Below are 25,607 nucleotides of genomic sequence, written 5' to 3' on the forward strand. Positions count from 1 at the left end.
TTTGTTTTGGTTTGGGTTTTAGGTTTTGCTTTTGTTTGCTTGCTTGCTTACTTTGATTTGTTTCTTTTTGTGGGAGATCATGGCAGGAATGAGGGAAAGATGTGGGGGACTGTGAGGTGAGCAGAATTGAAGTGCATGATATGAAACCCCCAAAGAGTCAATAAAGAAGTTAGGAAAAAAGAATTAGGGCTTGCATGGTATGTGGTAAGAGCCCCTGTTGTTAACCAAGCACTACAAGAGACCCTGTTCTATCATTATAATTTGATAACATTCAAAAGTACACCAAAAGACTAGAATGGGCATACACTGAGACCTTAATTAAGACTATCTTGGGCTATTTTGTTGTCTTGCGTAAATACTTCCCCCTTTTTCCATGTGTTACATAATATAATAATAATAATGTTTTATATAATACAGTCTACCATCACAAATGACATAAAATGGGAATAATAAACTTTTAGCCTGAGATTCAGGAAAAAGGTTTAGACCTGATATAGGAAGTCATCAATATACAAGATTAACGGGATGACTGGAGGAGACTGTACAAAATGAACATGTAGAATATTATCAGAATTATGAATAATATAGGACATGTGGTAGCAAAAGGGAGATCTAGTAGCATTTTTTTCTCCCTAGGTACATAAAATCTTTGTCCTGGAAAATTTCTCTAGATGATAAAACATGCAACATTACCATTTATATAAAACTATGCAGCCTTTCACTAATGGAAAAAATACAGTAATTGGAACTATTCTAAGATCTTATATCAATAATAACAGATAACCAAAATTCACATGATTTCTAAAGCAAAATGAGCCAAAAAATGGCCTCAGTATTTTAGGTTTTACCCTCTGTCTGTATCCCTCTTCTAGGAGACAAAAATTTCTTCACTCCAGTTTAGAAACTTAATCATGAAAAGTAATAGGCCAGATCTTTAGTAAGTAATAACTTTATAAAATTCATTTGCTATAAAGTTAACCAAATACGTTTAGTTAACCCACTGTTTATGTAGAGTTATGAGTCTAGATTTTAACTCAAAAGGAGGGGACATTATTTCCAGCCTTAATATTTTACAGTTGGATACTTTGAAAATAATAAATGCCAAATATTTTTAAAACATCACGACTTCATTCCTAGTCCTGTGTTCTTCTGACATCATACGCTATTACAAAATGATTATTAACAGATGTTTCACTCATTAGAAATTTTCTCATATGAACATCGAAGGAATCTGAAAAGTTTGTCCAAATGTTACATTATACTAGCTGTGTGCAAAAGATCCGTAAACAAAACAAATTACCAAACAAGATTCTAAATAAAAGCGGAAGAACTAACTACTGCTCCTTTTGGTGTTGTTACAAAAATTAAATCAAATCTTATCTATAAATCAATTAAACTCACAAGTTCAGTCTAAACAGGAATTTAGGAACCTGAAAAATCAGATATTACTACAAAAATATAAATTTCTCTACGACGAAAAATTTTGTGAGAATTTAAAATTTAGATAAGATACTTAAATTATATTTATAGTTTATGTGAGACAACTCTACTGTCTGAGCTAAGCAGGAATCCTGGAATCAGTCCTAATTACATAAAAGAGTTAATTGTGGCACAGAAATAGGATAGGGAAAAAAGTGACTACATGTTATACCAGTTAAAATATCAGGGCCCCACAGGAAAAATTGTGAATAAGAATTGAAAACAAAACAAACAGACAAACAAAAAAATTTTGAGCTACTTCTAGAATCCAAATTAAATTATCTCACCTCACATCTTAAATTTGTCAACATCTAGTTTTTTAATTATAATGATGGCTGATTGTAAAAAAATACATGAAAACTATCTTAAACTGTCTAACTAAACAAAATCACTAAATCACTAGCAACGAATGACTGATCATCAGTGCTCCAATTTCTGTATTTATTGAGCACCAACTGTGTACAAATCCCCACATCATATACTATAAATAACGTAAAATGCATTTAGTAATTCATTTATGCTCTGAAATAGTTCAATGAACAACTTAGGTACCAACAAGCTCAAATTACTTCAACGTGAAGATAAAAGTTAAATAATAAATGGATTAAACAAGTCAGAAGCCAAAAGACCATCTGGCTGATCAGAGAGCATCAATTTTGACATGAGTACTGAAAAATAGGCTGCATTCTGACAGAAACAAGAGGACAACCTCAGTGGCACTGGCATGCTATGAATTTCAAAATCTTTCTGAGCAGGGTGTGACTAGTCCAGTTGGCCATTGAGTGCTTTCAAAATTAACCTAAATATTTCACAGTCCATTCCTTCATTTTCCCTGCCATTATTGTGTTCTTCCACTTCTCATTTTGAGAACAGGCAGCTGGTCTCTTCAATCTCCGACTCTCCTTCCTCAAATAATATACACAGGTGTCAGTTCTCTTTTGGAGAGCTTCAGCAAGTAATTTATGGCACATTCACAACTATACAACACAACACAGTTCAACATAGAACGTGCAGCAATTGCTTCACACATCAAACTCTTAACTTGGCCTCTGCCTACCTCTTCCAATCCTCTTAATTTTCCCTTGACTACATAAATCATTAACTTTTTTCCCTTACAGCTCCATGAATATGCTTCAAATTTGCATGCTCTACTGCACAGCAGTGAAAGATGAGATTAAACATCAGGCATTTTCCTAAATTTAAGAGAAAGCTACAGAATCTATATAATGGTCGAGGGAGAATTTATATTTGACCGGCAGTTTTAGTCTTGTAATTGGATCACGGTATGTAATAGAAGTGTTCTGCCTTACTTCTCAGAATTCAAAAATTATGTTCACATAGGTCCTATGAGTTGCAGCTGAGATTATGACTAAATATTTATGTTTTGTGGCTATTTTATGTGGAATGATTTCACTGGATCTTTGAAGTGGCCACTATTAATGCAAGTAAAAAGGTATTGTTAATTTAAATTTTATTTATAAATTACTTTTTATAGTTCTTTATTGATTTTCAAAAGCCTGTATTAGGGCTGGAGAGATGGGTCAGCGGTTAAGAGCACTGGCTGTTCTTTGAGAGGTCCTGAGGTCAATTCCCAGCAAACACAGAGTGGCTTATTACTATCTATAACTGTAGTCTAGTGGGATACAGTACCTTCATCTGGTGTGCAGATATACATGCAGACAAAACACCCATACACATAAGTAACTAACTAACTAACTAAATAAATAAATCTTTTAAAAAAGTCTTGTGTAACTTTTACAGGTATATGAATATATCCTCTTCTAACATCTATTTATATCTTTGGTGGTACACATTTATATATATGACATATATATATATACATATACATATATACATATATACATCATGGTGTTTTAGTGTAGGTAGACATAGTGAAACAACTACTAATACTCAAATTAACATTTCCATCACCTTCCATATTTGTCATTTTTAATGAAAGCTCCTAAAATTTACTCTTCAGGCAAATTTTCATCAACTACTGCCATATCAACTATTATGCTCAAGTTGCACTTCAAATCTCCAGAACTTGGAAAACCACCTAAGTACAAATTTGTATCCCATGACCTATTTCTCCTCATTTCTTCCTACTCCCTGCCCACGGTTACCACTTTTTGCATCTGGGGCTTGTTTGTTTGTTTTTTCCTTAGATCCCATAGTGAGATTGGCATTAGTCTCATTTCACTTAGCGAAATGTCTCCTGATTCATCAATATTGTGGCAAATGACTCCATCCCTTTTAAAAAGGCTAGAAAATATTCCACTATACTTTTGTACCGAACAATTCATTCGTTCGTTATATTAAAAGTAGTTTTTCATCTCTTGGCTATTGTTAATGATACTATAATGAACAAGGGTGTAAAGATATTTCAACATGTTGCACATTTCATTTCTTCATATGCCAAACAAAAGGATATCTGAGTCATATAGTAGCTCTATATTGCTTTTTGAGGAACCTACATACTGATTTCCACAGTGACTATATGAATATCGATTGCTACCAGTATAATACACCAGCTTCTTTATAATATCCAATCATTTCTAAAATGTGCCCTTTGTGCTCAAATACATTCTGTCAATCTGTCCTTTCATTTTGGCGATTGTTTTCTTTCTCATACAAAAGTATTTTGTAAAAATATTCATTTTTTATTTTGCTTACATGCATGTATGTGCACCACATGAATGTGTGGTATCCTTAGAGGCATGGAGATTGCCTGGGATCCCATGGAACTGAAGCTACAGATGTTTATAAGCCACCATATGGATACTGGCAACCAAACCTAGATTCTCTGAAAGTGCTTTTAACCACTGAGACATCTTTTTAGCTCCCATACTGAAGTTTGTAGTGTAGTCCCAACTAGTTTATTTTTGCTCTGTTGCCTGAGTTTTCAATGTTTCATCAAAATCAATGCCAATGTCAACAATATCAAAGGGGCTTTCTCTACATTTCCATCTGGAAATTATATTATCCCACACCTTACGCTTAGGTCTTTAATCCATCTGGGGTTTATTTTTGTGATTGCTGTGAGATAAGGGCACAGGTTCATTCTTTTGAATGTGAATGTCTACTTTTTGCAAAAGCATTCAAAAACCATTTTGTCTCTTTTTGATGCTAGACTAACCTTATAGGTATACATTAAATAATGGTGATGATGGCCTTTTTTGATGTTTCTTAAAAACAATTGTTATGTTTTACCATAAATGATGTTGGAATTACTTCAGGCAAAATAGTTTTATATAATAAAATGGAAATTTTGTAGCTTTATCTTTTTAAGAGCTCTTTTTTCTTAAAATAAACATCTGATTTTTTTCAAGCGCTTTCAGCGTTTTATGTTTTTCTTACAAGATAAATATTTTGTAAGATGAAATTTTAGCATGAATACTTTTCATACTTTATAGAAGTTTTATACAGTATTATAACTTTATTAATAAAAGGGTTTAATTACTTCATACATTCCATAGCGTGCCTGGTTTTACTTTATTTAGATTTTAAAATTGACTCATAATTTGCATATGTATATAAGTCCCCCTTTTCCCTCAAGTTTTAATGAGTCTGAATTGTGCACCATTCTGAAATGAACTGAGAAACTCCTCTACATTTTCTACGTTCTTAATGATTTTTTAATAAACAGAATTCTCTTTTTTTCTGTCAAGGTGTTCATATCCATAACAAAAAAAGCCATCAGCTAGAGAAATCAAGTCACTATATTATCAGTTAGGCATCCTAACATCACTTTCCCAAGCTCAACCAGATTTACTTCACCTTTCAATTCAGTTACCATGCCAACCACAAACAGCATTGAACTGAGAATTGAAATTACAAAATGCTTTCTGTAGAGATCTTAGATACCTGTGCCGCTGACCACGCCAGTATTGGGCGTGGCTACAGGTGCATATGGACATGGGAATTAAAGGCTATGCATGGGAGACACACACTCTCTTTCGGGCTCCGGTCCGGTCTTGGAAAGCTGCTGATTCACCTGGGTTGCCAGTTTGTCTTGTAAGTACCTTCCACAATAAATAGTTACCTATACCCTCACCAAGCATCTGATTTATTTTTCAACGACAGCTTTCCGTTTATACAGTGACATTATTAATTATCGGATTCAATATGAAATTTAGGCCACGTTTGTGGCTTTTGTGGTCAATAGTGTACTTATACTGTGAAAGCTAAAGTTCTATAATTTTCTAAAAGAGCCCGAATTTGGAAAGGAGCAAAGAATTCTTGGTAAACATGCAAAAACCACTAGTCATAAAAATTTTAATTAACAAAATATAATTTCAAAAAAAGTAAATTGCTCACTAAAAGAACTGAGGCCTAGATTCAATTTCTAGTACCACAAAAAAAATAGGAAAATGGGAAGGCAAGATTGTAAGAAAGTATGCATACTACATATGACACCATATTCAAAGTAACTAAAAGCCTCTGAAAATTAAAAAAATAAAACAACTCATTTTAATCGGGTAAAAGATATGAAAACATACTTTAAAATTTCAAAATAGCTAACAAACACACAAAAGGCCAAATTCTCACAAGTGAGAAAAATGTAAAGTGAAAACTTCAACTAGGAAATGCTTTCTAGTCAGAGAAAACCTAAAATTAAATATATTAACAATACCAAGAATTGGGGTGCTATATAGGTATATGTCCCAGCAATTCCATGCTTAGACTTGTGTCTGCTATGATTTGTATCTTAACTATTGTCCCCAAAGTCATGGAATAAAGGTCTGACTGGTAAGATGTCAGGATGTAGGTCCGAGTCAGAGAAGGCAGATCAGTTAAGACCTTCCCTTAAAGGATATGTTGTGATGCTCCCCTTCACTCTCCCTTTGCTTCCTGGTGTCAGTGAGGTGACACGATCTTCAGGTACCATGAAGTTCTATCTCACATGAGGCACAAAGTAATGGAGCCAGGGGATCCGAAACTGAACCGTCGAAAACCATGATCCAAATAAGGTTCTTCATTGTTTGTATGTGTACGATACGCGTACCAGTTTATGTGTCTATACATGTTCACGTGTGTGAGTGTGGGTATGTACATGCCTTATAGCACATGAGTAGTCAGAAGAAAAATGAGTGTCAGTCATTGCCTTCCATCTTGCTTGAGACAGGGTCTCTTTGTTTTTATCACTACCTATGCCAGGCTAGCTGGCCCATGAATTCCCTTGTCTCTACCTCCCATCTCCCTGTAGGAGCACTGAAATTACAGACATGTGCTATAACACCCAGCTTCACAGGGGATTTGGAGATTTGAACTAAGGTCTTCATACTTGTATGGAAAAACGTTTCCCCACTGAGCCTTTTCCTCTGCTTCCTCTTTAATTTTCTGATTTATTTTGTCATGGTGACAAAAGGAGGACTAATACAATAGCCAAAAAAATTGAGTACATATTCAAAATAAGAAAATATCAGTAATACATCAATATATATCAATAATACATTTGCTCATAAGAGCAAAATATTTAATGCTACTTAAGTATGCTATAAATGAATAAGAATGGTAAGTTTTATATATTTTAAAATTGAGTATTACATAATAAAAAGGTAAATGCAGCAAGGACTTCAACATCCCCTCATGCCCTCCTCTGATTTTTCTTTGTTGTTGTTTTTACGTTTATTGAAAATAGCTTTTTTCCCTCACATAATAAATCCTGATAATGGTTTTCCTCTCCTCTCCTCTTCCCAGTTCCCCCACATTTCCCTTCCTATCTGGATCCACCCCCTCTGTCTCTCGATGGAAAATAAAAAGGCTTCTAAGGGATAATAATAAAACGAGATACTAAGATAATAATATAATAAGATAAAACAAGAACTAACATCAGAATTGGAGAAAAGAAACAGAAGGAAAGGAGCCTGACCTCAACTTGTACTGTAGAGATTTAGTTAAAAGCAGCATGGTATTGACACAAAACAGATATGTCAATCAATGAAATCAAATTGAAGACCAAGTCACAAGTTCACACACCTATCAGATGTGTAGTTGCTAAAAATCTTTTCCTATTCTTCAAGCTCCTGCTTTGTCCTTTTAATAGTGCCCTTTGCTGTGCAGAGGCTTTTCAGTTTCATCAGATCCCATTTATTCTTTGTTGATCTTAGTGTCTGTGCTATCAGTGTTCTGTTCAGGAAGGTCTCTCCTGTGCCAATGAGTTCAAGGCTATTTCCTCCTTTCTTTCTTTTACCAGATTCAGTGCATCTGGTTTTATGCTGAGGTCTTTGATCCATTGAGACTTAAGTTTTGTGCAGGGTGATAAGCATGCATCTATTTAGACTCTTCTACATATAGCCACCAGCACCATTTGTAGAAGATGGCTACACCTTTAGCAGTTCTTTGTATTATTTAGGACTGTTTTAGCTATCCTATATTTTTGTGTTTTCATATGAAGGTGAAAATCATCTTTTCAAGATCTGTGAGGAATTGTGTTGTAGTTTTGATGGGGATTGCACTGAATCTATAGATTGCATTTGGTAGGTTGGCCATTTTTATTGTAAATCCTATTGATCCATGAGCATGGAAGTTCTTTCCATTCTTTGATAATTTCTTCAGTTTCCTTCTTCAATGTCTTACAGCTTTAAGTCTCTCACATGTAGATTATAGTTACACCAAGGTAGTTTATATTAATTGTGGCTATTGTGAAGTCTTGTTTCCCTGATTTCTTTCTCAGTCCATTGGTCATTTGTATGAATAAGGGCTACTGGTTTTCGTGATTTAATTTTGTATCCAGCCTCTTCACTAAAGGTGTTGACCAGGTATAGGAGTTTCCTAGTGGAACTTTTAGAGTCAATTATATATAATATCACATCATCTGCAAATAAAGATACTTTGACTTCTTCCTTTCATATTTGTATCCCCTTGATCCCCTTAAGTTGTCTTTTTGCTCTAGCTAAGACTTCAAGTACTGTATTAAATAAGTATGGAGAAAGTTCGCAACCTCATCTCATTTCTGAATTTAGTGGAACTGCTTTGAATTTATTTCCAAATAATTTGATGCTGGCTATATGTTTACTGTAAATTGCCTTTATTATGTGAGATATGTCCCTTGTATCCCTAATCTCTCCAAGACTTTTATCATGAAGGGGTGTTGGAATATGTCAAAGGTCTTTGTCTTTCAGTTTGTTTATATGGTGGTTTATAGTTGATTTATGTGTGTTGAACCATCCCTGCATCTCTGGGATGATGACTACTTGTTCATGGTGGATTAACTTTTTGATGTGTTGTTGGAATCAGTTTGCAAGAATAATGAGAATTTTTGCATCCATGTTTATAAAGGAAATTGCTCTGTAATCTCTTTGTTGAATCTCTGTGTGGTTTGGATATCAGGGTAACTGAGGCCTCATAAAATGAACTAGGCAATGCTCCTTCTGTTACTATTTTGTGTGATAATTTGAGGAGCATGGGAATTAACAGTTCTTTGAAAGTCTTGTAGAATTCTGTGCTAAAGCTGTTTGGCTCTAGGCTTTTTTGTTAGGGAGATTTTCAGTTCCTGATTATATTTCACTAGGGATTATACATTTGTTTAAAAGTCTTATCTGATCTTGATTTAATTTTATTAAGTGGTATATATTACAAAAACTATCTATTTCTTTTAGATTTTTCCAATTTGGTCAATTAAAGTGTATCCTTACGTTTCTCTGGATTTCCTCGGTGTGTTGTGTACTCCATTCCATTTCTGATTTTGTTATTTTGGGTATTCTGCCTGAGTTTCAGTTAATTTTCATAAGTCTTTGACAATCTTACTCATTTTCTCAAAAGCACCAACTCTTTGTTTAATTGATTCTTTATATTGATTAGTTGTTTATTTCTATTTTATTGATTTCAGCCCTGAGTTTGATTATTTCTTGCTGCGTGCTCATTTTGGGTGTGGTTTCTCCTTTTTGTTCTAGAGCTCTCAGATATGCTGCTAAGTTACTAGTATGAGATCTCTCCAATTTTTTAGATAGGCACTTATTGCTATGAACTTGCCTCTTAGAACTGCCTTCATTATGTCCTGCAAGTTTGGGTGTGCTGTGTATTTATTTTCATTCAATTCTAGAAAGTCTTTAATTTCTTTCTCAATGTCTGTCTTAACAAATTTATCCTTCAGTAGTGAGTTTGTAAACTTTCTGTTGTTTGTAAACTTTCTATGGGTTTTAAACTTTCTGTTGTTTCTGATGTTGTTCGTATCCAGCTTATTCATGGTGGTCAAAGAGGATGCAAGATTTTATTTCAGTTTTCTTGTATTTGCTGAGACTTGCTTCGTGTTGAGAGAAAGGAGATCTATTAGAATTACTTACAAGCTGTTGCCCAGCTAATACAACACTGGCTGGCTATGCTCAGTCTACAAAGCTAAGTGTCTCAGTTATTATTGAGTGGAGTTCTGAGGAAGTAGGATCTAATGTCAGTGAAGGGAAGCATTTGCTAGCAAGAAAGAGCAAGCAGACAAAGAGAAAAGCTTTTTTCCTCCGGTGTCCTTATATAAGGTGTGGCCCAGATTATATTTGCATTAAATGTGTGTCCTTCTGCCTTAATAGCTGAATTAAAGGTGTGTCTTTCTGCCTCAAAGATCTGAATCAGAGGTATGTCTTGCTATTTCAAATTAAGCTGAAATCCCTCACAGATGTGTCCTCTATTTTGGGGTTTTAATTAATTACAGATGTAGTCAAATTGATAACCAAGAATAGCAATCATAACAGTTTTGCTGGGGATAGTATTCTGGACTGGCATCTGTGATATCTCAGTCTGTAGCACATTTTTCCAGGCCCTTCTGTGCTTTAGAGTCACCAATGAGAAGTCAGGTGTGATTCTAGTAGTTCTTCCTTTATACGTTTGATTTTCCCCTTGTAGCTATTAATATTATTTCTTTGTTTTGTATGATTATTGTTTTGATTATAGTGTCCTGAGAGGACTTTCTTTTCTGGTTGGGTCTTTCTGGTGTTCTGTAAGCTTCCTGGTGTCTTAATAGGTATCTCCTTCTTTAGGTTAGGGAAATTTTCTTCTATGATTTTGTTGAAAATATTTTCTATGTCTTAAACCTGTGTTTCTTCTCCTTTTTTTCAACTTTTAAAAAAGATTTATTTACTATGTATCCATATATGCCTGCACACCAGAAGATGGCACCAGATCTCATTATAGATAGTTGTGAGCCACCATGTGCGTGCTGGGAATTGAACTCAGGACATCTGGAAGAGCAATCAATGCTCTTAACTGCTAACTCATCTCTCCAGCCCCTCTTCTCCTTCTTGTATTCCTGTTTTTCTTAGACTTGTTCTTTTCATAGTGTCCCACATTTCCTGAATGTTTTGTGACAGGATTTTTTTTAAGATTTAACATTTTCTTTAATTGAGGTATCTATTTCTTCTATCATGTCTTCAGTGCTTGAGATTCTCTCTCCCATCTCTTGTATTCTGTTGGTTTGGTTTGCCTCTGGGGTTCCTGTTCAAGTTCCTAAATTTTCCATTTCTAGATTTCCCTCAGTTCTTCATTGATTTTATTCTGCCTTTCAGAATAAAATAACTGCTTTATTAATTTCCTTACACTGTTTGTGTTTCCATAAATTTTTTAAAGGATCTATTAATTTCCTGTTTAAAGACTTCCATCATATCCATAAAGACTATTTTAAGGTCTTTTTCTTGTGCTTCAGCTATGTTGCAGTTCTTAGGGCCTGCTACGTCAGAATTGTTGAGCTCTAGTGAAGACATATTGTCCTGGATGTAATTGATTGTATTTTTCTGCTGGTGTCTAGCCATCTGCGTTTGGGAAGGCTGTAAATCTAGGAGCTGATATCTGGTATTGTCTTTCTTGGGTGGGTGTTTTATTCCTTGGCTTCTGTTGTCCTCTCTGCTTCTTAGGAGAGTGTGGTGGCTGGGTGTTGCCTGGTAGGAAATTCTTTGGGGATCCTGATAGGAGTGGTCACTGGGAGTTCCAGGTGAAGTCCATTTCTAAGTACTGGGGGCTAACACTTAGAAATAGGGATGGGCTAGAGGGGATTGAAGGAGTCCACAGCAAGGAGGAAAGCTTTTGCCAGCATCTCTTCAGTCCTCTGGGAATACGTGCAGAGCATGAGGAGAAGTCACAGCATGTAATCAGTTACAGATCTGGGGATACAACTGAAGGACTGGATGTGGAGGAGAGGGGGGAGAGTGAATATCTGAAGCTTGCCTACCTGTTGAGCTGACCCACTTGCTTCTTTGGCATGCTTAGCTAGTAGGTCCCCAGGGAATGCCTGCTGGATATGGGGGTTGGGAGAACAGAATGAGTAGGGAGGAAGCTTGGAGGAGAGGACATGTGTGGCCCATTACAAAGCTGGGAACAAGACTGGGATATTAGATTTAGAGGTGAGGAAGAAGTGAAGATCCACAGTGTGCTACCTGCTTCCCTGGTAGGAGTGGCTGCCAGTTCCCAGGGAATGCCTGCTTGAGTTCAAGGTTGTGAAAAAGAATTGAGTATGGCACAGGGGAGGAAGTTTGGAAGGGAAGATCTGTTTAATCCACTGAAAATGCAGGAAGGACATAGAAGGCTGCAGTAGGTGATGTCCTAAAGGGCTGGGGATTCGACTTGCAAGAGAGAAGAGAAGTGAAAATCTGCATTTAGCCTACCTGCTTCCTTGGCTGAAGTGTCCTCTATCTTTTCACCAAACATGACCACAAATTATTTTTATCATTTTACTGATTTAGGTGTTATTGAGCAAATATTTCTTACAGTCTCCCTGTACAGATCAGTATCATACCCTTCCACAGATGATGATAGCGCACATGCAAATACAATGGTATCCTTTAAATGATTACTTAATGTGATTGTTATATAAGACCCATTGTATACTATATACCAAATAGTCATGACTTTGTATATATATTCCATTTCTGCCTTAACCTTTCCCATTTTTGTCCTACAGTTCGACTATATTTTAAAATGTCTCAGAATTCGGAATCACAAATTCATCATGACTCAATGATGGGGATATGTTCTGTGAAATAAATCATTAGATATTGTTATCAATGTGATCAATGTGTAAATAGCATATAGTGCATCCAAACATTTATACAAACCTAGATGCTCAGTCACTAATCCAGGGACATTATAAAAATATTCCACACGAGGTTAATGTCAGTGTAACACAGCATACTATTTTATAGCAAACATTTTACACGAATAGGATCATATTCTAAAATAATATTAATATTGAAAGTATAGTATAATGGACACACAACCCAGTAACTTAGTCATTTATTTTTATGAGTAATTATTATATCTTGTACACAACTATAATAAAGTAAACTTGTATACAACATGCAAAAAATAGGTTCATTTCTATCACTGTCTTCACAAACACTTAAGTAATGAACTCTCCTATGTTATTAGAGTGACTACACGGGGTTTTCCACCTCCATTATAATCTTATAAGACCATAGTTGTATATGCATCTATTATTAATGGAAATGATTCATAGTGTATGTACATGCCACATTTTACTAATTGAAATCCCACACTCTAATTTCAATAATACTAGCACTTACATACCACTTACTATTTGTCAAGTCTGCTACCAGCTGTGTTTTCCCTTTCCCCTCACACACATTACAAGCATCCGCATACCATACTACGGCTTGTAATGTAGGTATTGTCGGCCCCACTTCACAGACGACGAAATTGAAGTTCAGAACAGATAAGAACATTTCTCAAGACTGTACTTCTACCACACATAATAACTAGAACATAGAGAAATTTGTGGGACATATTATTCCCAAAGCTTCACCCAAACTATGCAATCAAACTCCTAGGAAGGAGAAATATTCTTTTACACCTGCATAAACAAGTCTATTTTTCTTTAAACAACTAATTTAAATTCTTAACCTGCCATGGGAAGCTCTAAATGGCTCACAGTAACTCCCAGGAAAGCACATAACTAGAATTTAAGCGACAAAAATGTATGCACAATCACAGGGAAGTAGTTTTAAAAATTTTGTTGGGACTGCTACTATTAAGCTATGATTGTATTCATTCACAGATAATGCTTTTAAAACTAAAATTTTAAATCATAACCTCCAATGACTGTATACCAGCTGTAAACACTTTATATCCAGTGTATTTTCTAGGTATGTTCTCTATTTTTCATTAGCTCAGAACACAATGTCAGTAACACTGTTTATGTAACTGATTACTCAGTTATTCTCTTATTCAGTTATTTAATAAATAACTCCTACTTTAATCTAGGCATTTAATATGTATTTACTGAGTACCTTCTATGTTAAGCATATAGAATATAGAGATTATACAACATTTAAAGTAAACTGTTTCCACAAATACCGGTTGCGGAGTATTGCAGCAACTAACTCTCCTCTGTACAGATGATCCATCACGTCTTAGAGCTGGATAGACCTATTCAGGAAGACAAGAAGTCAAAATTAATTTTGAAAATCACTATCAAAACTTTTCATAAAAGTTATGAAAAGTTTATGATATAAATCAATGTACCTAGTGTCCATAATACAGCTTGTGACAATTGTTAAAGTGAATCATTTTACAAAGTCCATTAGTCACAATATATTGAAAACCCAATGGTGAATCACTAAATAGTACCAATCATATTATCGATATTTTCATGTGAAGTCATCAGCTAACAAGTGTCCACAGAAAGTCAACACATATGGAGGAATTTAAGGAAACAGATACAGTAGACTTCAGAAATCTTTAGAAAGTTAGGTTGGACAAAAGAAATGGAAAGTATACGCTTGGGGTAAATATTCGCTACACAAAGACAGCAACAATTCCCATGGTAATGTGGGAACTCGGAGTCTGAGAAGCCCATAAAGCACAAATGCAGGCCAGCAATTTACTACATCTTGTAATCTTAGGCATTAAACACCAGGTAGCATTTTTTTTCTTGAAATGAATGAAGTTAGTTTCATGGTTGTCTTGTTTTAGTAAACTGAACCACACTTAAGTTTATTAGTTTGTTACTTTGTAGTAGTTATATATATACTATATATATATGTATATATATATATATATATATATATAGAGAGAGAGAGAGAGAGAGAGAGTATACTGGGAAGCAAAATGTATATTTTACTTCAGTGTTCCTTGTTAATAAAGTCAAGTTATCACATTAGAAGAAAACGTGTTACATGCAACTTTGTTCATAAAAATGTCTGCTAAGTTTTACAGAAAAAAATAATTAAGGAGTGGGAAATGGACTCTACATCTGTGCCTAGCTCTCTTCCAGTTCATATTTTATGAAACAGGAGAAATGAAATATATACTCTGCTAGAAAAAATTTATATAAATTTGAAAAGGGGAAGAAATCAAAAGACTACATAGTATGTATGCTTATGTTCACATCATGGTGTCTGCTTATAATCACATTGTTGTACGTAATCAAAGACCTTAAATGGAATTACAATTTTAAAACATCACAAAATCAACTAACTTTGGATTTTATCCTTTCTTTAAATTTTTAAATAGTGAGAGAATTTTGAGATGTTTTATGTTTGTATTTTGTTCAAGCTCTATGGTATGTTTTAAAAGGAGACATGAAAAAGCATGAAAATACTAAATGTATCTAGATTACTACTAGGAATCAAGAAGGATGGGATGAACAATAAAGCTGCTTTGATAATAAAATTAGGCATAAACTATAATGTCCTGAATTTAAGCATTCAATTTTATTTGTAATCCTTATTGCATTAGGATGTGTCCCTCCCTGAAAGCACTATGTTGGAAAACTTTACCCCAAATGTGGTGGTAATGCTGGGAGGTGTTCCAGTTTGTTCGATATTTGGGTCACTTTTGTTAGATGTTTGGGTCATGGAGACAACAGCCTTATTAATGATCATTTTGTGGAGTGGGTCCCTTATAAAAAGATAATTTCACTTATTTGTTTTTAAATTTGATTGCAGGGGAGGCACTTGGCATGGAATGCACACAAAGGTCAGAGGTCAACTTGTGAGAGTCAGTGCTCTCCTACCATGTAGTATCCATGACTGAACTCAGGTCATACAACTTGGCAGCAAGCACCATTATCTGCTAGGCTATCTCACCAGCTTTTGGCCTGCTTTTATATGCATGAAATCACTCTTTCTCTCTCTCTTTTCCTTTTCATCATCTCCCACAGGATGATGAAGCAAGAAGATGTGATTTTGAACATCTACTCTGCAGAATAGTGAGGAATATTTTTCTTTTCTGTATGAATTAACCCTCTTTTGAATTGTATTACAACAGTTCAAAGTGTGTGACCTAGGAAACATTATAACGACAAGTCATTAAAAGTAAAAGATGATGCCATACCAAGAAAAAGAGGCACACAGCTCGTGAATTACACAAAGTGAAACACACTAAGGAATTACAGACAGAACTGATCTGAATCAGCAGCAGGACAAGTGGATCTCCACGCATTAAGCAGAAAAAGAGGTTTACTTGTTAAGCTAGACAAAGGCTGGTTGTGCCACAAACAGAATGTACCTGCCCTTGCCTGAAAACAATTAACACATCTAATGTCAGTCAAGTAAGAAATACTCAGCATCAGTGGACAGCACAACTCCTTTATCTCAGTAACTTTTCCCTATCAGGCTTGGTTTGTGTGCCAGGGTCACTTAACACACCAAATAGAGATATATGTAAGTTGTATCCATTTAGTCCTTGCAACAGTGTGATACAAACCTCCTCCTTCAACTAACACCTTCACTTCACATTACCAACACCTCTAGCACTCAGAGATGTATGCCTTGGGGTTGTCCAAAAAATTCAACAGCAGACTCTTCCATTTCCTGAGAGCAGGACTTAGCATGGTAGGATATGGAACTCCAGCCAAGTTTTAAATCTCATGATATATTCTTGCTTATCATAGACCAAGGGCCTCCAAGTCTGGAGACATCAGGCTTTCCATAGGAAGATTTAGTTCATTTTTCTCATAAGGAAAGAAGGGTTTGATTTAAGTTTTAACTTACTTTGTTCAAAATAAATATTTTTAACCACCCCCGTGCTTCTACTGTGTTCTCCATAACTTGATTTTTTATTTGCTTTTTATAATTGAATGGCATTAGGAAGGAATAAACACATGCAACCAAATTTACATAGGATTTAATTAAATCTATGTTTAAAAATCATAGAATTAAATATGTTTATATAAAATTTCTATATTTGTATTATTACTTATACATGTATCAAATATATATGGGATAGAAGGTAGATTTAGCAAAAGACAGACTAGATAAGAAACCACTTCCACAGTCAAAGCATGAGATAATAGCACACCAAAGGGTTCTGTGTATAGCCAGAGACATCAAAGTATTTTTGTTTTGTGTTTGGTTTTGTTTGTTTTGTTTGCTTTACTGAAAGAATACTGACAAGTATTGTCAGATGAAGAAGATATGAAAGACAATATTATAAAGTCTACTTACATGGAGTTACCTAAGAAAAGCATACCTAAACAATTAAGTGTTAGGCAGCATGATGCAATTGAAATTATTGCTCAAGAATCTGTTTTCCTTAAAAAGGCCAAATGACAAAGAAAAATGAAGGCCCACTCCATAAGATGGAACCCACGCCTAACACTGCTTGAGGAGCCAAGAACCTGGAGCTAGACAGGCCAGGGTTCTAGGGGGAAACCAACTATTACTGTTCTGCTAAAGGAACAGCAGTAAAATGATTCCCAATGACATTCTACTATACTCATATATCAGTGCCTCATTTGGTCCTCACCAGAGAAACTTCACTTTGCAGTAGATGGGAACTAACAGAGACCCATAATTGGACAGTGTGAAAAGAGTTAGTCTTTGGAACACTCAAACCTAAATGGTATGTCTTCATCAGATCCCTCCACTCAGGTTCTGGGGACCATGCAAAAGAGGAGGTGGAAAGACTGTGATCCAGAGAGGATTCAAGACCCCACGGAAGCCATGTCTTCCAGGCTCAACGATACTGACACACATATGAGCTCACAGAGACTATGGCACCATGTACAGGGCCTGTACAGGTTCAATCCAGACAAGGCTTCAGTGTTGAGAGGGGGGAATAGACATAAACTCCCACCCCTAACCAAGAATCTATCTTTAATTGACAACTACTTACAATGGAAAAATTACTTCCCTCCAATTGAGTCTCACCAGGTTTATCAACTACATATACTTAAGGGCAAGCCTTGTGCTCAAAAAGAACTCAATGGTATTTTTTGTAGACTTATTGTCTCATATCACTTTGTTTGGGAACTTTTAAGTCTTTTGCTTGTGTATTATGGTTTATGATTTTGTATTTTTATGTTTTTGTGTGTTTCTTGTGATTTCTCTTTGGGTGTTTTGTTTGTTTTCTTTTTTTAGACAGAGTCTCTCTATGTAGTCCTGTCTATCACTGTACTTGCTATACAGACCACACTGTCCTTGAATTCACAGAGATCCGGTCTCCAGAGTTCTGGGATTAGAGGGTTACAACACTACATTCAGCCTTGTTTGCTTTTTTATTTGCCCATTTGTTTCCTAAAAACATAAAGAAAGTATTATGGAGTTGGGTGGGTTAGGGAAGTAGAGAGGATTTAGGAGGTGGGAAACTGTGAACAGAATATATTGTATGAAAAAAATTATTTTGCATAAAAATAGAAGAAAAAAGTAGTGTCAATGGTACTAGGGAGATGAATCAGTGAATATAATGCTTGCTGTGCAAGGTTAATGACCTTAGCTAGGCTCCCCAATGTAAAAACTAAATGTAACATGATGCATCCGTAACCTCAACATTGTATAGTTGAAACAGGAGGCTCAGTGGCCAAAATGACAAGATCCAAATAAACTAAAATATTTTATCTCAAAATTTGATGTAAAAACTGATAAAAAGATCCACTTTGACCTCTGGCCTTCACATATAAGCATAGGTGTGCACAAAATACACACACAATGATTTGGGATAACTACACAATTATTTAGTTTTGTGGGCTTTTTGTTTATTTTAAAAATAATGGGCTCCTGTCACCAAACTTGACAACCTAAGTTTGATCCCAAGAATCAATATGATGGAAGGAGGTTGTCTTCTGCCCTCCATGTGCATGACAAAGTATTTATAGACACACACTGAAATACATAGGTAAATGTTTAAAACTGTGACCTTGTAGTAGGAAGGAAAGCAAGGAATGTGGCAACATAAAAGCAAAGACAAAAATAGTGAAGAAAGTAGTAAGTAATCAAGCATGTCAGATGCTGCCAACCAACTGAATAACAACTGATATTTGACAATGGGAGATCTGGATAAGAGTAGTGCATTGAAAGCAAGGAAGCAGAAAGAAGATAAAAGCCCAAGGATAGAGAGGAATGTGATGAACAGTCTTCTGGACATGGCACAACCGTGAACTCATAACAACTGTGGTTAACATGTGCAAAAGCAGCACAAGATTGAGCTCCTCAACAATCTCTCATGGATAGGGAAGGGACCCATGAAGTATCACCCCTCCCAACAAACTATTGGTATTTAATGATTGCTGAGAGATGGGAAGGACATATTCCTCAGTGGTGTAGCCAGCAAATAAACCCCTACATAGTCTTATAGAAACAACCTTACTTCACATCAGTGGGTCTCAAAAACAGACTTGAAAGTAAGAGGACAAGATGAGAATAAGGGATATGTCAAGAGATAGAGATAAGGCAAAATAATAAAGGGTTAATTTTATAAAAATGAAAAAATGGTTTGGGGAGGGAGGGAAGGAGGAAGGAAGAGAGTGGTCTGTTAGTAGAGACAAAAGCTGTTTAGTGTTGCTTCAAAAAGTAAAGAGAGGCTCCTTCTGTGCCGAATATAAACTTTTTATTCAGCCAGATCTCCAGATCTCCCATATTCTTCTCCAGGGTCTAGCCTTATGAATATCCCTGACCCTCTCCATCCATGCATTCTTCTCAACCCACCAGACCTGGCCCATGCTCCACATCCAGCACCTTCCCCATTACTGTCTATAACACAACCAATCTCAAAGTCTCTCCCAAGACCTGCACTGCTTACCTCCCCAAACTATATCTCCTTACCAAGCCAAGTCCAATATTTCTACCAAGCCAGATTTATCCCCACATCCCAGGATTGGACTAGGAGGCACATCCATTATAGGACCCCAGACACCTGTGATCACATGACATCATTTCACACAGGCCATCTCTGACTTCTAGGCCCATCCTCTCTTCTGCCCAAATGTGTTCTGTCTGTATCAAACTTAGAAATAACGAAATAAGTCCACATGCTCATATTTCATTTCAAAAATACCAACAATGAAAAATCAGGCCAGTGTTATCTCTCCAAAACTTGCCAGTCCAGTAGAAATGTTTGCTAATGAGAATTACCTAGATGAAACCCCAGGAAAGGATTTAGAGGAATAATTATAAATTTAATCAAAGAATTCAAGGAATTTAAAGAAGATACAAAGAAACAGCTCAATGAAATAAGGAGAAAGAACTTAAGGAGAACAGACACCTAAATGATGTCAAAGAAAATACAAGCATAAAGATAAAAATAAACAAGGATTTGAAATTGGATTTCAATAAAGGGGTAGAAACATTGACATAACAAGGACTCAAGCTGAAATGAAGATGAAATTGAAAAATTCAACAACCCAACTAGGAAAGTCTTACAAGTATAATGGATCAAGCAGAAGATAGAATATCAAGAACCTAAATATCAAGTAGATGATCTAGACCAAATAAAAATTTAAAAATATGAAAAAAATTAAGGAACAGAAAAAGAACACATGGGAAAAGTGGGACACTATAGGGAAAAAATCAAACCTCCAAATTATAGACATAGATGAAGGACAAGAATACCTAGTAAATGGCATAGATCAGATCTTCAACAAGATCATAAAAGAAACTTCCCCAAACTAAGGAAAGACACAACCATAAATGATGCACATAGAACACTAAATAGACAAAACCAGAAAAGAAATCCTCATAGCACATCATAGCCAAAACACTAAGTATACTTAACAAAGAAAGTGTATTGAAAGCTGCAAAAGAAGAAAAAAATCTTGTGATCCATTAAAAATAACAGCTAATTTCTCAACAAGAACTTAGAAAGCCAGAAGATCCTGGACAAAAGTGGAGGTGTTTAATTAGTTAGGGTGAGGAATATAAATACAAAATAAAGGGGAGGAGGGTAAATTAACAATAAAGATAATGAAAAGTCATAAATCACATTATTAACTATCTACTAAAAAACAATCCTATATTACACATAAATCAGTGCATTATACAATACAGGTCTTAAATAAAAATTTTTATCTAGGCTGACAATACTCCTTCCAAGAGTCAAAACCCACCTAACAAAACACTAACACCTGGCATGAGAAGCCCTATTTTGAGTTGTTAGACAAAGCTGTCCAAGAGACTCCCAAAACATTACAGGCTATTGCTATTGCCCTTCATTATTCCCTAATCCCCAGAGATGGAAGTTAAGTTCCTATTGCTGAAGACACCAGGCACTTCAGACACACGACTTAGAATCCCTGAGCTGAAACTGATCTGAATGCCTTCACCCTGAAGACACACTCTCATGGTATTAGGTGGTGCCATTCAAGTTTTCAAAAGAAAGAAGCAGCCAAAAGTCCTACCTGGCTCTGAGAACTATGAACCACAACAACTACTAACATAGCAAGATAAGCTGAATTACGGTAGTGGGATACATTGGTTGGTGGTAACCAACAGCTCTTTAACTGGACGTAAAACCCACTCAACAAGAAGGAAATCTTGCCTGGTACTAGAAACCTAGCCAACTACCTGGGACCAGTGAAAGTCATGGTTCTTGGAGGAAAAAAAAATACATCTACCACTTTACTAAAACAGTATGATCCTTAACTATACTCTAAACATTTGTCTTTATTTTTTTGTATGAGAGTTTAAGTTTTTATTTTTATTTTTTTTGTTGTATTTTATAATAGTGTTTATGTCTTTTTTTAATTTTATTTTCCAGTTTAAATTTAGATAAGAAACAAGGTTGCTTCACAAGTCAGTTCCAGGTCCCTCTCCCATTCCCTCCCTTCCTCCCGAGCCCTCCCCCCCCACCCCGTTATCACCTCATTTCCCCAGGGAGGGTGAGGCCCTCCATGGGGGTGTGCATAGTCTGTCATTTCATATAGGGCAGGGCCTAGACCCTTCCCCAAGAGTTCGGGGTGAGAGTGCACCTCACATTGTTCTATTGGAGTCCAAAGTCCGTGTGTATACTTGGGATGGGTACTGATCTGCTGCCCAAGGCTCAATAGATTCCCTAGGCCTCCTCACTGACACCCAGATTCAGGGGGTCTTGATCAGTCCGATGCTGGCTTCCCAGGCTGATGCCTGGGATTCAAGAGTTAACCTTTGTCTGGTCAGCTGTTTCTGGGGGGTTAAACCAGCCCAGTCTTAATCCCTTTGATCATCAGTCCTCCGTCTCTGTTACTGGCTTTCTTGAGTTCAGCTCAGTACTTAACCAAGGGAGTCTGCCTCTTCTTCAATCAACATTTGTCTTTATACAGACATAAGTTTAGTCTTCACCTTTCATCAATAAAACTTCTCTTTGCAACAGAAGAAAAGACTACAGAAAAGTACAACCAATTAAAAGTAGATTTGTGGACACAGTCCCAAAGAATACATCTACAAAACAACTCCTGCACCTGAAGTGTGGGGAACATTGGAGAAGTGTAAGACCCAGAGAGGATCAGGGAGTTTGCTGTGAGACTGTGTCTCCTGGGAATGTCAGTGCCTTACCAATATGGCTGCCTAAACATAAACTGAACAAGAACAACAGGCATGCCAAAATGGACAGTAGTAAGTATGAAGTCTCAGCCTCACATAGAGAAATATAAGCAGCTAAGGAATACTAAGAGTTGGAGAAATAAGTCTTCCCCTGGGAAGAGCATACCAACTGGTTATCTAGTACCAAATAGTCATCCCTGAAAATTATATACAAGAAGCCTTACAAAGATCAAGCAGGTTATATTTAGGAATATGTATGTATGTACATAGACATATATGTAAATAATATCAATTAATTTAAAAAGAAGCCATGAATTTGAAAGAGAACAAGGAAGGTTATATCAAAGGCTTTAGAGGGAGGGAAGGGAAAATGATATAAGTGTATTATAATCTCAAAAACAAAAGAGAAGGTGGATCAGCATGTGTAGGTATTATCCGTACAAGTCTGATAATTATATAAAAGTCAGATAAAAATGCCAAACACTCCTATGGGTACTGAAGACAGGACCATCACCTGGAAGCAATAGAAATCCAGCCTGAGAAAGTTAGAAATAGAGAACTACTCTGGAAAATTGTCATACACACAAACACACACATTATAAATAATAAATAAACAACACAAATAAATAAAACTAAATACTATAAAATATATAAATTCATAAAATCTAGACATGATCACTGCTCTGAAGTAGGGAAAATGCATATGAGTAGGTAAGATGACGCTGCCTCCAAACTTAAAACCAAAAAAAAGACATGACCCTAAGATTTTGTATATTAGAAAAACAAAATGTTCAGGACTGAAGAGATGTCTCATTGGATAAGAACATTAACCTCTTGCAGAGGACTCTGGTTCAATTCCCAGCACCCACATGCTGGCTTACAACTTCTGTTAAGCCCAGTTCCAAGGGATTTTATGCCTTCTTCTGAACTATGTGGGCACTGCATATGTGTGATGTACATATATGTAGATAAACAGTCATACAGGTTGAATAAAAATAAATCTCAAAAAATTAAACAACCCCTAATTTACTAAACCAACATAATCGCTAACAACAATCCATAAATATCTATACTTACCCTCCCTGGGGAGCGGAGGGGACATGGAGTGGGATAGGGGGTTGGGAGGAATAGGGGGCCTGGGGAGGAGAAACTGAAAGTAACATGTGTAAAAAGTTAAATAAAAATTATTATATAAAAAATCTGTCCTTATACCCACAAGTAAGTGGAGTCATCACCCCTCATAAAGGAAGTTGTGGATCCCAGGAGTCTCAATATACCTACAAAACACTCCTACACCCAAGGCTCAGAGAACATTGTAGAAGTGGTATGGGAAGATTGTAAGAGCCAGTGGATTGATTGCTCAAGTGAGAGCCGAACAAGGACACCAACGACCATGCCAAACTGGATGGGGGAAAGTCGATGAGGCCTCAACCCTACAAAGAAAACTACCAGAAACTGAGTAAAGCTTGAAGCAGGACAGGGGTTTTCCCCAGGGAAAAGCATACCAACTGACACACACACAAGTAACATTATATGTACTGAACAGGTTGTATGTAGGAATATATTGGATGCAAACAATAAGAATTAGTGAAGAAAGAGGCCATGAATTTGAAGAAGAGCAGAGATGGGTATATAGAAGAGTTTGAAGGGATGAAAGGGAAGGGAGAAATATTGTAATTAAAAATTATAATCTCAAAAATAAAGTAAATAAACTAAGCCTAAAGAAGACAAAAACCTGCCAGGTGGTGGTGGCAGCAGTGGTGCACACCTTTAATCACAGCAGATCTCTGTGAGGTCAAGGCCAGTCTGATCTACAGAAGGAGTTTCAAGACAGCCAGGACTACACACAGAGAAACTTTGTCTTTAAAATAAAAGAAAAAACCTAACCAGATAAGCACTGTAACTTAAAAAGACACATTTCAGGTGGTAATGTTGGTATATGCCTATAATCCTGGGACCCAGAGAGCAGAGGATCATGAGTTTGAGGTCAGACTGAGTCACATTATGAGACCATGTCTCAACCTTCTTCATCCCTTTAATGGGGAAAAGAGAAAAAGATACAGTTCTCATTGCCTGTGACAAACTGATAAATAAAAGGGAAATTAATCACTACTTAGAGAACACACCAGACAAAGACCTAATTGTAGTTTACCTTTAAAATATTCTACTTAGCTCACTAGAAATAAAACTGACAAGACTGTTCTTAGAGTTGAGGTATCTTGTATAAGTCAAGCAATTTTGTCATAAGCATTTCAGTAACTCACAAATCTAATGTTTCAAGAACCAAAAATATTGTTAGGTAGTATTTCAAGTAGATTTCTATGGCTTTACATTTAATCAAAAACCACCATATCACTCTATCCATGTCTGTACAAGAACGGATAGCTTTAAAAATAATGAAATTTGAGATATCACAAATAATTTCATATCACATAAGGTAAATTTTATTTAGGAATTAAATTGGTGTGATATGAAAGAAAATTTAGAAGTTTCTATAATAGTCTATCTTCATTTAAAATTGTAATAAGTCCTGCTATAAGAATGCTATTGTATCCCAGATACATGAAAGAGGGCCTAGACCCTCCCCCAAATGATGTGATGGACTTTGACGGCCTCCATGGAGGGTCTTACTATCCATGGGGAGTGGATGGGGGTGGGTTGGACGGGTTGGTGAGGGACATGGGAGGATGAGTGGGCAAGGGAATGGGAGGATTGATATGGAAAATAAGATAATCTCTAAAATAAAAAAATATGGAAAAAAGGGTAATCATCAAAAAAAAAAAAAAAAGAATGCTGACAGGACTGGTGGGAAATGCTAAGAACCCCAAATCAAAAAATTGCAAAATTGATTTAACTGCATTCCTCTACTCAAGTTAAATATAGTAGCATCACTGGAAATATGAAATCATTTTGATATCATGGAATCTGAAGTTTAATAATCAGAAATATGTTCTTTCAGGTTTATTAAATTAAAGGGTACATATTTCCTCTCTTTTTTATTGAAAATAGATTTTTAATACACTATATCTTAATTACAGTTTTCTCTCCCTCTACTCCTCCCATCCAGATCCAGTCCCATTTTCTTATTAGAAAACATCAGGTTTCTAGGGGATAATAATAAAATAAAATAAGATACAATAAGATTACACAAAAACAAAACAAATATGACAAAAACAGCCAAACAAGGAAAAGAGCCAAAGAAAAAGCATAGGAAACACATATAAATGCAGAACCATACATGTTCGTTTACACACATAGGAATCCCATAGAAACCCAATACCAGAAACTATGTATATGCACAAAGGGTACATTTTAAAATGTCACAGCAAGGACCAAGGATGTGTTTCAGAGGTACATCACTGTATCTTTAAAAAGTCACAGAATGATAAACTATTATTTAAGCTCATAGCTCTGCTCTACCTGTGGCATCGAAGAGGTCATACCCCAAAATAC

The 25,607-nt window shown here is 35.9% G+C and overlaps 1 protein-coding gene across 4 annotated transcripts in view; it reads right to left on the bottom strand.

Moving 5' to 3' along the window:
* Positions 1-25,607, bottom strand: part of Klhl13 (kelch like family member 13) — a 172,473-nt gene that overhangs the window by 87,110 nt on the left and 59,756 nt on the right. For all 4 annotated transcript variants that reach the window (XM_013122808.3, XM_013122803.3, XM_040744534.1 and 1 more), the window contains exon 2: positions 13,777-13,848. In XM_013122808.3, coding sequence (XP_012978262.1) covers positions 13,777-13,826 — 50 coding nt within the window. In that variant the 5' untranslated portion in view covers positions 13,827-13,848. The remainder of the gene's footprint in view (positions 1-13,776; positions 13,849-25,607) is intronic.

The sequence above is a fragment of the Mesocricetus auratus genome, unplaced genomic scaffold, assembly GCF_017639785.1.
Source record: "Mesocricetus auratus isolate SY011 unplaced genomic scaffold, BCM_Maur_2.0 Super-Scaffold_100003, whole genome shotgun sequence".
Taxonomy (NCBI): Eukaryota; Metazoa; Chordata; class Mammalia; order Rodentia; family Cricetidae; genus Mesocricetus; species Mesocricetus auratus.